The 15,566-nt window shown below is 50.6% G+C and overlaps 1 protein-coding gene across 1 annotated transcript in view; it reads left to right on the top strand.

Annotated features, from left to right (window-relative positions):
* The window catches only part of SNED1 (sushi, nidogen and EGF like domains 1), a 79,262-nt gene that overhangs the window by 29,979 nt on the left and 33,717 nt on the right, over positions 1-15,566 (top strand). Inside the window, exons 2-8 of the mRNA XM_064286384.1 lie at positions 6,619-6,906; positions 8,935-9,075; positions 9,690-9,852; positions 11,919-12,044; positions 12,359-12,472; positions 13,145-13,258; positions 13,359-13,472. Of these exons, the coding sequence (XP_064142454.1) occupies positions 6,619-6,906; positions 8,935-9,075; positions 9,690-9,852; positions 11,919-12,044; positions 12,359-12,472; positions 13,145-13,258; positions 13,359-13,472 (1,060 nt within the window). The remainder of the gene's footprint in view (positions 1-6,618; positions 6,907-8,934; positions 9,076-9,689; positions 9,853-11,918; positions 12,045-12,358; positions 12,473-13,144; positions 13,259-13,358; positions 13,473-15,566) is intronic.

Genomic DNA, 15,566 nt, shown 5'->3' with positions numbered 1-15,566 from the left:
AGGAACGTTTTCAGTCTTTCTCCATTGAGTACGATGCTAGCTGTGGATTTTTCATAGATGACTTTATCAGGTCGATGAAACCTCCTTCTATCCTAATTTGTTATGTGTTTTCATCATGAAAGGATGTGCTTTTTCTGCACCAATTGTGACCATCATACAAGGTTTTTTCCCCTACGTTCTATTAATGTGTACTGCACTTACTGATTTTCATATGTAGAACTACCCTTGCATTGCTGGGGTGAATCCCCCTTTGTTATGGTGTACAATCCTTTTATATACTGTCAGACTTGGTTTGCTAATATTTGGTTGAGGATTTTTGCATATATTCATAACAGATATTACTTTGTAGTTTTCTTCTCTTGTGACGTCTTTGCCTGGCTTTGGTGTCAGGGTGATGAATGCTCGCCTCATAGAATGAGTTAGGAAGTGTTCCCTCCTCTTCTATTGTTTGGAATCATCTGAGGAAGATTAATGCTAATTCTTCTTTAAATATTTGTAAGAATTCCCTAGTGAAGCCATCTGGTCCTGCGCTTTTCTTTGTTGGAAGTTTTTCAATTACGGGTTTAATCTCTACTTCTGACACGTCTATTCAGATTTTCTATTTCTTTTAGTGTTAGTGTTGGTAGTTTGTGTATTTCTAGGAATTCCCCTTTTATCTTATTGTTGTTGTTCAATATTGTTGAGTTGATTTTGATTCGTAGTGACCCCATGTGACAGAGTAGAACTGCCCCATTGGATTTTCTAGGCTGTAATCTTTAGGGAAGCAGACTGCTGGGTCTTTGTCCTGTGGAGCTGATGGTGGGTTTGAAACCAAACAACCGTTCAGTTAGCAGCCGAGCACGTCACTGTCGCACCTCCAGGGCTGCTTCTTTTCCTTTCATTTAGGTTATCTAATTTTTTAATATGTTGGCATTCAATTGTTCACAGTATTTTCTTACAGTCCTTTTTGTTTCTGTTTTTTTAAGATCATAGTAATGTCCCCACTCTTGATTCTGATTTTAGTAATTTGAATCTTCTTTCTTTTTTCTTGGTCAGTCTAACTAAAGGTTTGTCTGTTGTGTTGATCTTTTCAAATAACCAGCTGTTAATTTTGTTGATGGTCTCTATTGTTTTTCTATTCTCTATTACGATTATCTCTGCTTTAATCTTTATTATTTCCTTGTTTCTGCTTGCTGTGAATTCAGTTTGCTCTTCTTTTTCTAGTCACTTCAGGTAAAAAGTTTGTTTATTGGTTTACTTCTTTTATAATGTAAGCATTTACAGCTATAAATTTTCTTCTGAGTACTGCTTTTGCTGTGTCTCATTAGTTTTGGTATGTTCTATTTTTGTTTTCATTCATTTAAAAGTGTTTCCTAATCTCCTTTTTGACTTCTTCTTTGACCCGTTAGTTGTTTAATTCCCACACGTTTGTTCATTTTCCTGTTTTCCTTCTGTTACTGCTTTGTAATAGCATTCCACTGTGATCAGAGAAGATACTTTGTATGATTTCAATCTTTTTTGTTTTTTTTTTTTTTTGGTTGTTAATAGAAGGGCTTTCCTGCTTCAGGAAGCATATTTCATTGTACACAATACAATCCAGGTACTATTTAAACATCATCACATACGTTATATGTTCTTATGCTTTTTCTGTGTAAGTTTTTCTTTACATTCATGATACTTAATGCTATTTGATTGTGAGTTTAGTATTACATGGGTGTATCGTGAGGTTGTCTCTGAGGTCATCAAACACACCCAGACACTAAAGCAGCAATGCTTCACCTTGAACAGGTAACGAGCCACATGGCCACAGAGTAGGGAGGGAGTGCGACCCTGTAACACCATGTGTGGTAACGTCTGCAGCGAGATGCTGTGTCACCGTGACTCAGCATCACCCACATACTGATTCCGTAGCCAAGGGAGCACATAGGAGATCAAAGCTGGTGAACACCCGGGAGAGCATGCTGGTCTGTCAGATCGCCATTAGTTCCAGGCACTGCACCTGTGTTCTGAATGGTGCATCTTTCTCGTTTCCCTTTATCTTTGGCTACAGCCCAGGAAAGCAGGCTGGATCTGGACAATTTATTTTCTCACCCTTGCTGAGGAGAGGGAGAGCAGCAGAACGCTCACACTTCTACTTTTTCTGTGCTGCAGTGGGTGTGTTGGCCATTGCTGGGTGCCTTTCAATGAAGGGCAGTGGCATGGTGACCAGATGTCAGGAACCTCCATGTGGCTAATACCACTATTCTACTGTTAGGCTGTGTGACCTGGGCACGTGACAGATGCACCAGCTATTCCATGCTTACATCAAAAAGGCAGACATGACTAGTTTTTCAATGAAGAAACTGATGAGTTGTACTAGTCTGTTGACTGAGCGCTCGTCATAGATTTTTTTTTTAATTTTTATTGTGCTTTAAATGAAAGTTTACAAATCAAGTCAGTCTCTCACACAAAAACTTATATACACTTTGCTATATACTCCCAATTGCTTTCCCCCTAATGAGACAGCCCATTCCCTCCCTCCACTCTCTCTTTTCATGTCTATTTCACCAGCTTCTAACCCCCTCCACCCTCTCATCTCCCCTCCAGGCAGGAGACGCCAACATAGTCTCTAGTGTCCACCTGATCCAAGAAGCTCACTCCTCACCAGCATCCCTCTCCAATCCATGGTCCAGTCCAATCCCTGTCTGAAGAGTTGGCTTTGGGAATGGTTCCTGTTCTGGGCCAACAGAAGGTCTGGGGGCCATGAACACGGGGGTCCTTCTAGTCTCAGTCAGACCATTAAGTCTGGTCTTTTTATGAGAATTTGGGGTCTGCATCCCATTGCTCTCCTGCTCCCTCAGGGGTTCTCTGTTGTGTTCCCTGTCAGGGCAGCCACCGGTTGTAGCCGGGCACCATCTAGTTCTTCTGGCCTCAGGCTGATGTAGTCTCTGGTTTATGTGGCCCCTTCTGTCTCTTGGGCTGATTTCAATCTTTTTAAATGTATTCAGACTTGTTTTGTGGCCTAACATATAGTCAATCTTGAGAATATTTTATATGCACTGGAGAAGCATGTCTATTACGCTGTTGTTGGGTGGAGTGTTCTATATATGTCTCTATCTTTTTTGTGATTTCTAATTGCACTGTGGCCAGGAACAAACGTTGTATATTTTGCAATCACTTGAAATTTATTGACACTTGCTTTATGTTCCAACATATGGTTATTTTTTAATCTTCTATTTGTCTTATTTATAGGTCATTTATTAATTGCGTTGTTCAAATCCTCTGTATTCTAATAGATTATTCTTGTCTGCATACTCTGTCTTTTACTGGAGAAGGTATGTTCAAATGTGCCACCATGATTGTGAATTGACCTATTTTCTCTTGTCAATTTTCCATTTATGTATGTTGAAGCCCTGTTATTAGTTATATACAAATGCAAACTTGTTATATCTTCCTTTATCATTAAATAGTGATCCTCTATTTCTAGTAATACTTTTTGCCTGATGGTCTATTTTATTTGATAGTAACATAACTATACCAAGCTTCCTTTGGTTAGTATTTGGACAGGGTCATGAATTGAATTGTGTCCCCCAGAAATATCTGTCCGCTTGGTTAGATTGTGATCCCCTTGTATGGCTGTATGATTACCCACCATTTTATCTTCTGATGTGACCTCCCTGTGTGTTATAACTCCTATCACTATGATGTAATAAGGTGGATCAGCCGCAGTTATACTGATGAAGTCTGCAAGATGTGGTAGTGTCTTAAGCCAGTATCTTTTTGAGATATGAAACAGGGAATTGAGCAGAGAGACATGGGGACCTCATAGCACCAAGAAAGCAGTGCCAGCAGCAGAGCTTGTCCTTTGGACCTGAGATTCCTGCGCTGAGCTGCTCCCAGACCATGGGAAGACTGATGACAGAGACCTTCCCCCAGAGCTGACAGAGCGAAAGCATTCCCCTGGAGCCAGTGCCCTGAATTCAGCCTTCTAGCCTACTGGACTGTGAGAGAATAAATTTCTGTTTGTTAAAGCCGTCCACTGGTAGTATTTCTGTTACAGCAGCACTAGATGACTAAGACACATAGTGTATCTTTTAGCTGGAACATTTAATTCTTTTAAATTTAATGCACTACTGATTATATGGAGAAAATATTAAATGACACAGGAAGCATCAAAAGAGGATGGAAGGAATACACAGAGTCATTATACCAAAAAGAATTGGTTGACATGCAACCATTTCAAGAGGTGGCATATGATCAGAAACCGATGGTACTGAAGGAAGAAGTCCAAGCTGCTCCGAAGGCACAGGTGAAAAACAAGGCTCCAGGAATTGACGGAATATCAATTGAGATGTTTCAACAAACAGATGCAGCGCTGGAGGTGCTCACTTGTCTATGCCAAGAAATATGGAAGACAGCTTCCTGGCCAACTGACTGGAAGAGAACCATATTTATGTCTACTCCTAAGAAAGGTGATCCAATCGAATGTGGAAGTTATAGAACAATATCAGTAACATCACATGCAAACAAAATTTTGCTGAAGATCATTCAAAAATGGCTGCAGCAGTGTATCGACAGGGAACTGCCAGAAATTCAGACCCGATTCAGAAGAGGATGTGGAAGAAGGGATATCATCGCTGATGTCAGATGGATCCTGGCTGAAAGCAGAGAATACCAGAAGGATGTTTACCCGTGTTTTATTGACTGTGCAAAGGCATTCGACTGTGTGGATCATGACAAACTATGGATAACATTGCAAGGAATGGAAATTACAGAACACTTAATTGTGCTCATGAGGGACCTGTACATAGATCAAGAGGCAGCTGTTTGGACAGAACAAGGGGGAACCGAGTGGCTTAAGGCCAGCAAAGGTGTGCGTTAGGGTTGTATCCTTTCACCATACCTATTCAATCTGTATGCTGAGCAAATAATCCAAGAAGCTGGACTATATGAAGAAGAACAGGGCATCAGGATTGGAGGAAGACTCATTAACAACCTGCGATATGCAGATGACACAACCTTGCTTGCTGAAAGTGAAGAGGACTTGAAGCACTTACTGATGAAGATCAAAGACCACAGCCTTCAGTATGGATTGCACTTCAACATAAAGAAAACAAAAATCCTCACAACTGGACCAATGAGCAACATGATAAATGGAGAAAAGATTGAAGTTGTCAAGGATTTGATTTTACTTGGATCCACAATCAACAGCCATGGAAGCAACAGTCAAGAAATCAAAAGACGTATTGTATTCTGTAAATCTGCTGCAAAGGACCTCTTCAAAGTGTTGAAAAGCAAAGATGTCACCTTGAAGACTAAGGTGCACCTGACCCAAGCCATGGTATTTTCAGTCGCATCATATGCACGTGGAAGCTGGACAGTGAATAAGGAAGACCGAAGAATTGACGCCTTTGAATTGTGGTGTTGGCAAAGAATATTGAATACACCATGGACCGTGAAAAGAATGAACAAATCTGTCTTGGAAGAAGTAAAACCAGAATGCTCCTTAGAGGCAAGGATGGCTTGACTGCGTCTTACATACTTTGGACATGCTGTCAGGAGGGATCAGTCCCTGGAGAAGGACATCATGCTTGGCAGAGTACAGGGTCAGCGGAAAAGAGGAAGGCCCTCAACGAGGTGGATTGACACAGTGGCTGCAACAATGAGCTCAAGCATAACGATTGTAACGATGGCTCAGGACAGGACAGTGTTTCATTCTGTTGTGCATAGGGTCGCTATGAGTCAGAACTGACTGAACGGCACCTAACAACAACAATTTATGTGGCTTGTTTCTTGGTGTGAATTACATAGCCTGTCCTCACCCGAAGGGAAGGTCCACAGGGTCTTTTCTAAAAGTGCAGTTCTGATCATATTCTTCCCCAGTAGCTGATAATAACCATAGAGAGCCTAGCATTGTCACTATTAACTCACTTGGTCCTGCCCACTGCCCTGTGAGGTCAGAGCTAGCATTAGCCCCATTCTACAGGTAAGAAAGCCAGAGCGCAGAAAGGTCAGAGGGTAACTCGCCTAATGGTCAACTGGGTGGATGGTGAGGTGAGGCATCAGAATCTGAACAGGTGTGCCTGACTTGAAAGATGCTGCTCATCTCTGCTCAGAAGCCTTCCAGGGCTCTCCACTGCCTGAGGCCTGAGAACAAGCTCCTCCAGCTGGCAGCCAGGCCCTCCAGTCTCCTCAAGCTCTGCTGGACCCTTTCATCCCACCTTGGCTCACACTGGCATGCACCTCCCCCCGCCCCTCCCTGTGTATGTCTCCAGCTCACCCTTCCAGTGCTGGCTTATATGCTGGGGCTCTGCCCTGCCCTCTCAGGGCTTAGGGAAAAGGCCCCTGGCTGGGCTGAGGAACAGGGGGCTGCTGTGCAGGCCTGGGTGACTTACCTGCCTCCAGCGAGTGGCAGGCCAGGGCTGGATGCTCTGCAGGGTGTCCAGGTACAGAAGACAGGTGGCAGCCTGTGCTCTGAGCATGCAGCCTCTCTGCCAGGGGATGGAGCAGGGCCAGGCAGCCTTATATCAGGGACGGGAGACTGTCAGGCCATCCTGGGGATACCCTGTCCAAGGCTGGCTCACCACGAAGGACACCCACTGGGCCCCTGCCTTCCCACAGTCCCCTGCTGACCCCCACCTCTGGCTTTCTGCCTGACAGGTGAACAACAACGGGATTATCTCCTTCCTCAAGGAGGTCTCCCAGTTCACCCCGGCGGCCTTCCCCATCGCCAAGGACCGCTGTGTGGTGGCAGCCTTCTGGGCAGACGTGGACAACCGGCGTGCAGGTGACGTGTACTACCGGGAGGCCACCGACCCAGTGACGCTGCACAGAGCAACGGAAGACGTCAGGCGCTACTTCCCCGAGCTCCCAGACTTCTCTGCCACCTGGGCTTTCATTGCCACCTGGTACCGGGTGACCTTCTTCGGAGGCAGTGCCTCTTCCCCGGTGAGTCTGAGGCGTTTGTTCTGGGGAGGGAGGGAGGCCAGCTGGGCTCTACAGTCTTCCCACACCGGGGCCCCCAGCCTTGTTGAGGTGGTCGGGCAGAAAACCAAACTCGAAATATTCACCCAAGGTGACAGCGCCAGGCAGAGGAGGATGGAGCCTGAGCCTCCCCAGCCCTCCTGGAACCACCAGGTGCCCCAATAGATAGCTCACGTGTGGGGGGGGGGGGCGGGGTGCAGGGTGAGGTTTCTGGGAGGATTTCCATTTGGAATGATGTCTTCGTCTCTGAGTGTTGCCATGGCACAGACACCAGCAGTGGGCAGCTTTAAAGAAGAGCAATTTCTCACTCACAGCTTCTGGAGGCTGGAAGTCCAAGTCAGGGCACTGGCTCTGGCGGAGGGTCCCTCCTTGTCAATTCCTCAGCAATTCCCTGCTGTTCCATGATCTCTTCGTGTGTGTGTGCGCACCCGTGTGTGTGTGTGTGTGTGTGTGGCATGAGACCAGCCAGGCTTGGTCTCATGGATGTAATTTACGGGTGTTTTTTTTTTTTTTTTTATGGGCTGCTTCATGGACTTAGGTTCCCACCTCGGCACCTCATATCCAATTCATTTTACCCTTTACTGTTTTCTTTTGTGTTTTGGAGCATTTCTTTTTATTAAAAAAGATAACATGTACAGAAAGGTGTATACAGTGTAAGTGTATGACAAAATCACGGTGCTTGAAACCACCACCAGGTCAACCACGTGATCCCCACACTTTCCCGAAGCCCACTGTGCCCCCTGCTGTTCTGTAGCGCCCCCTGCAGACTTCACACAACCCCAACCTCTGTGTGGTTTCCTGGCTGTAGCCCTCCCCACTCCCCCCACAACTTCACACAACCCCAACCTCTGTGACCATTGCCCCCTAAATGAGGGCTCTCAGTTTCCCCATGGTCACTTGTACACAGATAAGAACACGGCCATAGGACTTCTCTGTCATTTCCAACGACTGCAGCCTGGCCCAGCGTCAGCGGCCCCTAGATTTCTTTCCCTGGGACTCTGTGGATGGACAGCTAGCCCCCACTGCAAGGCACTCTCATTGCTTTGTTCACCATTGTGACCTCTAGAAGGGGAGGGAGGGTTGCTGCCTGCAGAATCCTGGTTTCCCTTCAAAACGCACACATTATACCCATACACACCATACCCACAAGTGCCATTTCCTGCACCCCAGCTAAAAGTGCTGTCTTATTTCCTTGCTAGTTATATAGAAAAAAAAAATTATACATCTTTGATTTCTAGTGATGTTAGATTTTTTCTTGTATTACTGGGTTGTTGTTGGCTACCATCAAGTCAGCCCCTGACTCATGACGACCCCACCCACAATGCACCAAAACACTGCCCGGTCCCGCGCCATCCCCATGATCAGCTGAAGGCTGGGCTGCTGTGACCCACAGGGTTCTCACCGGCTGGATCTCAGAAGGAGACTGCCAGGCCTTTCTTCCTAGTCAGTCTTAGTCTGGAGGCTCCACTGAAGCTGTTCGGCACCATAACAACACACAAAGCTCCGCTGACAGACGAGTTAGTGTTTTCGTGGAATAGTTCATAGAACTTGAGAATTCCATGAAAACCGCAAAACCTAACTATTTGAAAACTGCTTTTCCTTGTTTCTTCTTGCGTGGTTTTCAAGTTTGTTCCTTTCACACAAATGGAGATGGCAGAGGGAGGGCTGTCTACCCACTCCCCCGAGGAGCTCCTGGAGGGCAGGGGCCGTGTCTGGTCCCTTGTCTGTGCTCCCAGAGCCCTCAGCGCACTTCTCACACTCCCCAGGCAGCAGTCACGGGGTGGGGGTGGGGGTGCCTGGGTAGCAGCACTGGGGATTACGGCAGAGGACAACGCTGTCCAGGTCCTTGTTCTGGGGTGACCTTAGAGCTGGTGGAGACATTGACGCATCAGTGAGGGGTCAGTGGGCAGTGGCAGAGTGTGCCGGGGGGTGGACGGGTGGGCCTGGGAGCCCGATGAGGGGGCACCGAGCCATCAGCCTTGTCCTTGGCAGGTCAACACGTTCCAGGTTGTCCTCATCACCGACGGCAAACTCTCCTTCACCATCTTCAACTATGAGTCCATCACCTGGACCACTGGCACACACGCCAGCAGTGGGGGCAACACCACAGGCCTGGGGGGCATCGCCGCCCAGGTAGGTCACGGGGACTGGCGCATGGTGTAAGAAGAGTGTAAGGGGGCCCTCAACCCCAGCCAGGCCTGCCCCACACCACAGGGCACAGTGAGGCCGCACTGCCCGGGGCACATCCTTCACCCAGAAGGCCTTATCCTGACCCTGCTGGTGTGAGCCCGCCCTGGACAGGACAGATGCCTCTCTGGGTTCCTTTTCCTCTCGAGGCAGGCCTGTGCACTGATGGCCAGGCCTGGATGCCCCTTCCGGCAGGAATCGCAGGAAACGGGAGATAGCGCAAGCCTCAGGGGAGGGCCCTTCCAGCTGTGAACAGCCCCACCCTGCAGGTCTGGGTGATGCTCAGCAAACACTGCCTGAGTGCCTGAGGGCCCTGGGGGTGTGGGGGGCTGGGTGCTCTTCGTGCCCCGCAGGGCCCTGGGCTGGAAGAACGGTCGGCGGGGGTTCAGGACCTGGCTGGGACAGCCTGGTGAGGGCAGGGCACCCCGAACATTTGCAGAGACCCCCTACAAAGCTGTTTCGGAAGGTCTCCTCGGCCTCGGCCACTCCGGGCGGTGGGTCTCAGGAGCTTTCAGGGGGCCGCGGACCCAGCCTGGCCCTGCCTCCCCGACTCCCCCCAGGCTGGCTTCAACGCGGGCGACGGCCGGCGCTACTTCAGCATTCCCGGCTCGCGCACGGCGGACGTGGCCGAGGTGGAGACCACCACCAACGTGGGCGTGCCCGGGCGCTGGGCGTTCAGAATCGATGATGCCCAGGTGCGCGTGGGGGGCTGCGGCCATACAAGTAAGAGGACCGGCGGCTCAGGCGCGGGCCTCCGGGGGTGCGGGTGGAGGAGTGGGAGGGGGCGCGGAGGGGGACCTGGGGGCAAGGTGAGGAAGTGGGAGCGGGGTAGTACACTGAGCGGGGCGGGGTGCTGGGGGCGCAGGGGGTGGGGTGCTGGGGGAGCAGGGGCGGGGCGAGGGGTGCAGGGGGCGGGGCGTGATGCAGGGGGGATGCCGGTAGGGAGGCCTCAGCTGCCCTGCAGCCCCAGGCCCGGTGGGCCTCCCACGGGCAGAATGTACCTCGGCTGCTGGTCCACGACAATTGTGTGAACCTGGGCAAGTCCCAGATCGACCCTGAGCCTCAGTCCCCCACCTCCGCCCTGGAGCATTTCAGCCCTTTGCTTGGGTCAGGCAGGGTCTCAGGGGAGGAGCCAGTGGTCGCCTCTCCTTGGTGCCACGGGGGGACTCAGTGTCTGTCGTGGGCTGGGGAAGGGCGACACGTCTGTCCCCTCCAATCCACACGACACCCCGAGGCAGCCCCTTTCGCCCTGTTTCCCGTCTTTGCTTATTGTCTGAGGCTTGTTTGACGAGCCCCTGCGTGGCGCCCACAGGAGGGAGACCCCCTCGGGCTGGGCAAGGACAGGAGGTGAGGAGGAGGGTCCATCCCCAAGGGCACCAGAGTGGTCCGCTGGAACAGCCCAGGCACGACAGGGGACAGTGGGTTCCTGCTCCAGCTTTCCTTGCTGTGCTGCCTTTGGCAGGTCCCTAAACTCTCTGAAACGTCCGTAGGTGCCCTGTGCAGTCGGTTGTCTCATAGCGACCGTATAGGATAGAGTAGAACTGCCCCATAGGGTTTCCAAGGAGCGGCTGGCGGATTTGAACTGCCAACCTTTTGGTTAGGAGCTGAGCTCTTAGCCACCATGCCACCAGGGCTCTAATAGTGCCTATAAAAGGGGGTGGTATCAAATGATTTATTCAGCCAAGAGCAGCTGATCATACATCCTGCATAGCCTGGGCTGCAATGAGGTGCATGCCCGGGACCTACCCCATGCACCCACCACGATGGGGACCGAGGTCACTGGGAGTTGCTACCCTGCAGAACACCAGGTCCCCAGGTGGAACCCACGCAGTGGTGGTGACCACCCAGACCAGCAGGGAAGAGCAGGTGGTAGTGTGCACCCCCCCAGGACAGGCGTCCATGCACCCACCCCACGGGAGGGCAGTCAGGAAGGACATCCACCAGGGAGGAGGATGTGCTGTCCTGGGGGTCCTTGGGGTGTCCGTCCCCCCATAGCGGGCCCCTGGCACGCGGGTCTCACCTGGGGCCCTCCTGGGGGCTGATACTCGCTAACTGTGGTTACTAGCCGCCTGTCTCAGGGGCCTTGATTCTTCAGGGATAGGCCACCAAGGCCCCACTCTTCAGGCTGCCAGTCCTAGAGGGACGGGGTGGGGTTGCTGCGGCTTTGGGCGCCCCTGGGGGCCCTCCCTAGGTGGCAGGCTGTGTGCTTAGAGAAGACCAGACCTCGAGAGCTCTGCTTTTCAGCCCCTGACGCTTACACACAAGGAGGTGAAGGCTAGGGCTTGCTCGAGTTTCTGGAGCATCAGTGGCAGAGCTGACATCAGACTGTTAATGCCAGGAGGGTCTGAGTCCACTCCACCACACACACCCCGCCCACAGCTTCCAGGTCGGCCCCAGGATCCCTCTGCACATCGTGGGGGCTGTCCCACAGTGCCGTGCTCCATCTCCCTCTGCCTTACTGGCCCTGTGGGAACTGTCTTCCCATTTTCTGGGATCTGTTTGGAGTTGAAGGATTAAAGGGATAAGGAAGGGCTGCGGGTTGACATGGTGTGGGGGAGCCTTCCTCCTGGGACCAGAATCAAAGCTCCAGGAAGTCGGTGCTGCAGGACATCCAAACACAAGTCCACCTCCGCTGGCAGGGCTGCCTGGCTGCCCACGGGCCGCGGACGTGCCCGCCCACACTGTGCGCCTGGTCGCAGAGCTGGGTCCCTGGGATCCGTGTGGGCTGAGGGAGCCTGAGCAGCACCTCTCCTGACCTCGGGTGGTGACACCTGGCCCTGTGTCTGCAGCCTCTGTGTGCCTGACCCTGCGTCCCTGCCTCAATGGCGGCAAGTGCATCGACGACTGTGTCACAGGCAGCCCCTCGTACACCTGCTCCTGTCTGGCGGGCTTCACAGGGCGGCACTGCCAGCTGGGTGAGCGTGGGACCACCACGGGTGGGTCTGGCCATGCTGGCTCGGGAGCAACGCTGTAGCCAGGGCCAGCGGCACTGAGAAGTCAGTGGTCACAGTCGTGGTCCCGTGGTGTGGGTGGTGTGGGAGCTCGCGGGCTGTCAGCCACAGGCGCCTGACTCTGTGATGGTCAGCGTGTCTGTGCAGACCACCAGGGCAAGGCCGGGACCCTCAGGGGGACCCCCGGACCAGGCTCGCTGCCTCCGATTTCTCCCCTCCATGGGGGAGCCTCCCCAAGCCCGTTCCCTCCTCTGAGGCTCCAGCATCCCGTTTTTCAGATGTGGATGAGTGTGCATCCCATCCATGCCAGAATGGCGGGACCTGCACACATGGGGTCAACAGCTTCAGCTGCCAGTGCCCAGCCAGCTTTGGGGGCCCTACTTGTGAGACAGGTAAGCAGAACACCTGAGCCTGGTGGCCCCCACTAGTGCAGGACAGGGTGAGGCCTGGGGAAAGGCCTGTCCCACCAGGGAACATCAGGCCAGCTGTGTGGGCCACAGAGGGTACAGCACCAGATGTGAGCAGCCCCGGAGAGGCCTGAGGGTAACAGGAGCCCTGATTCTGAAAGATGATCCCGTTCCAGTGGACACAAATGTGACCACAGCAAACACAGGGCCTCCTGGGCATTCTGACCTGGGCTGAGGCCTTAGAACAGGCTGGTGCTGGATTCTGGACCGGGCCAGGATGGGGGCAAAACAGAACAAAACACTGCCCAGTCCCGCACCGTCCATATGATCAGTGTGTATCAGACCATTCTGATCCATAAGGTTTTCATTGGCTGATTTTCAGACGTAGGTCACCAGGCCGTTCTTCCTAGTCTGTCGTAGTCTGGAAGCGCCACTGAAACCCGTTCAGCATCATAGCAGCATCTAAGGCCTCCGCTGCCAGATGGGTGTTGGCTGTACCTAAGGTGCACTGGCCAGGAATTGAACCCGGGACTTGCACATGGAAGGCGAGAATGCTACCACTGAGCTACCACTGCCCCATGTGCATATGTTGCACCTCCTGAAGTTGTCCCACCGTTCTTTAATGTCACATTCTTCTCCACAACTCTTCATTTATAGCACAGTCCCCCTGTGATACCAAAGCATGTCAGAATGGCGGCCAGTGTCAGGTGGAGGGCAGGATGCCGGTTTGTGTGTGCCGGGCTGGGTACACGGGGGCAGCCTGTGAAGCAGGTGAGTGGCCGACCCTCAGCAGGGAGGTGGGCAGGGGAGAGGGCATGCTGGGAGAGGCCCCTGTCATGGGGTGGCCATCTCACACCCTGCTGGCCCCCAGATGTGGACGACTGCAGCTCTGGCCCGTGCCTGAATGGAGGCTCCTGTGTTGACCTGGTGGGGAATTACACCTGCATGTGTGCAGGGCCCTTTGAGGGTCCTCACTGCGAGACAGGTAACCAGCTATGCACCTGGAGCCTTCCCTTGGTGACAGTGGGCTGGCACTGTGGGCCATGTCACAGCCACTCACCCCCTCTCCCGGCTCCGCCCACATCTGTCTCAGGGAGCAGGGGGTGGGAGGTCTTTATCCTTCCCGCACTGCCCAGTCCTTCCTGCCCCTGAGCCCCTGGCTGCAGGCAACAGGAATCAAAAGGCCAACGTTCTACTCCTGGTTCTACTGCAGATACGCTGTGGGGGCTGAGCAAGTCCCTCCCTTCTTTGGGCCTTGGTCTCCCATCTGTAAAATGCAGAGGCGGACTGCCAACACCCCAAGCCCTTCTTCCAGCTCTGGTGATTCTGGACATCCTTCCTTCCTGCTTCCGACCCCTCACCATGCAAGTGAAAGGGCTGTGGGAATCACTTCACTGCATGTGACAAAACCTACTGTTTTCTATTCTATTCCACATTTTTAGACGCTGGTTATGACTGGGTAGATCATAGAGATTACAGCCCTGGTGTAAAAACAGGGCTCTAGGACGACTTTGGCCCTAACTTCCAAAGGCCTCCACCCGTGGCAGCTGCAGAGGCACCACAGACTGCTCCTTCCCAGGGAGATGCTCAAGAAAAGCTGCTCAGACTTAATTTGAGTCTGAAAACTTAAGAAGATACAGGTGGACATGTTCCCTCTCTGCTGGCCTTTGTGCCAGGTGGCCACGTGCAGGGACTGTGTCCTAGGGAGGCTGGGCCAACATCAGCTGTTTGGTTGCTTTTAAACCACTGTGATGTGTTATGGATCACCTTGGCCAGGTGTGTGGATTTATCTTGGCCAGGTATGTGGATTACATATTCTTATTTAAATACCATTGTATTTAACTAAACTCTTATCAGAAAACAGATATGTAGTTTCAAAAGATTCCTGCAAAGAAGCCATATTTTGTACAGGACGATAATGCAAGTGGGAGCAAACAATGAAAAACAACAGAACTGACACTTCTACCACAATATCCCCAAACTCAAACCTGCTGCTGTCGAGTCAGTTCCAACTCATAGCAACCCTACAGGACACAGTAGAACAGGGTTTCCAAGGCTGTAATCTTTACGGAAGCAGACTGACACATCTTTTTCCCACAGAGTGGCTGGTGGGTTTGAACTGCCGACCTTTCAGTTAGCAGCAGAGTGCTTAACCACTGTGCCACCAGGGCTCCTATCCTACCACAATAGGAGGTAAATAGAAGACATTTTTAAAATATGAAACTTCTAGAGATGAAAAATATAATATCCAAAATAAAAAATACACTGGATGGTATTAACAGCAGGTTAAGAGACTGTAGAAGAGAACATTGATGAACTTATATATAAAAATGATCTAATATGCAGCACAGATAATAAGACAAAAAATTTGAACAGAGTTTCGATGCCCTGTGGGACAATATCACACAGTCTAATGTATGTGTATTTGAAGCCCCAGGGATGGGAAAGGAGGGACAGAAAAAGTATTTGAAGAAATAATAGCTGAAAATTTTTCTAAATTTGATGAAAACTAAAGCCAACATATCCAATGAAGGCATAAAAGCTACGCAAAACCACATTACAATCAAATTGCTGAAAACCAGCGATAAAGAGAAGATCTTGAAAGCGTCCAGAAACATTGCATACAGAGAAACAAAAATTACAGCAGACTTCTCATCAGAAACAATGCAAGCCAGAGGACAGTGAAGTAACGGCTTTAATATACTGGAAGAAAAATCTATCAACCTAGAAGTCTATACTCAGCAAAACTATCTTTCAAATATGAAGACAAAAGAAAGACTTTTTAAGGCAAGCGAAAGCTGAGAGATTCCACCAGCATGCCTGTATTACAAAAAATGTTAAAAGAAAGCTCTTTAGGCAGAAGAAAAATGATACCAGATAAAAATCTGGATCTACACAAATGCATGAAGGATAGTAGAAATGGCAAATATATAGGTAAATATAAGACTTTTTTTCTTATTTTTAAAAATCTCTTTAAAGATAACTGCTTAAAGGAAAGTAACAACACTGTATGGTGGGGTTTATAATTTGTATAGAAATAAAATGTCTGACACCAATAGCATAAAGCAGAAGTCTGCAA

The sequence above is a fragment of the Loxodonta africana genome, chromosome 6, assembly GCF_030014295.1.
Source record: "Loxodonta africana isolate mLoxAfr1 chromosome 6, mLoxAfr1.hap2, whole genome shotgun sequence".
In the NCBI taxonomy this organism is placed as follows: Eukaryota; Metazoa; Chordata; class Mammalia; order Proboscidea; family Elephantidae; genus Loxodonta; species Loxodonta africana.
This window is presented reverse-complemented; position numbering and strand designations above follow the sequence as displayed.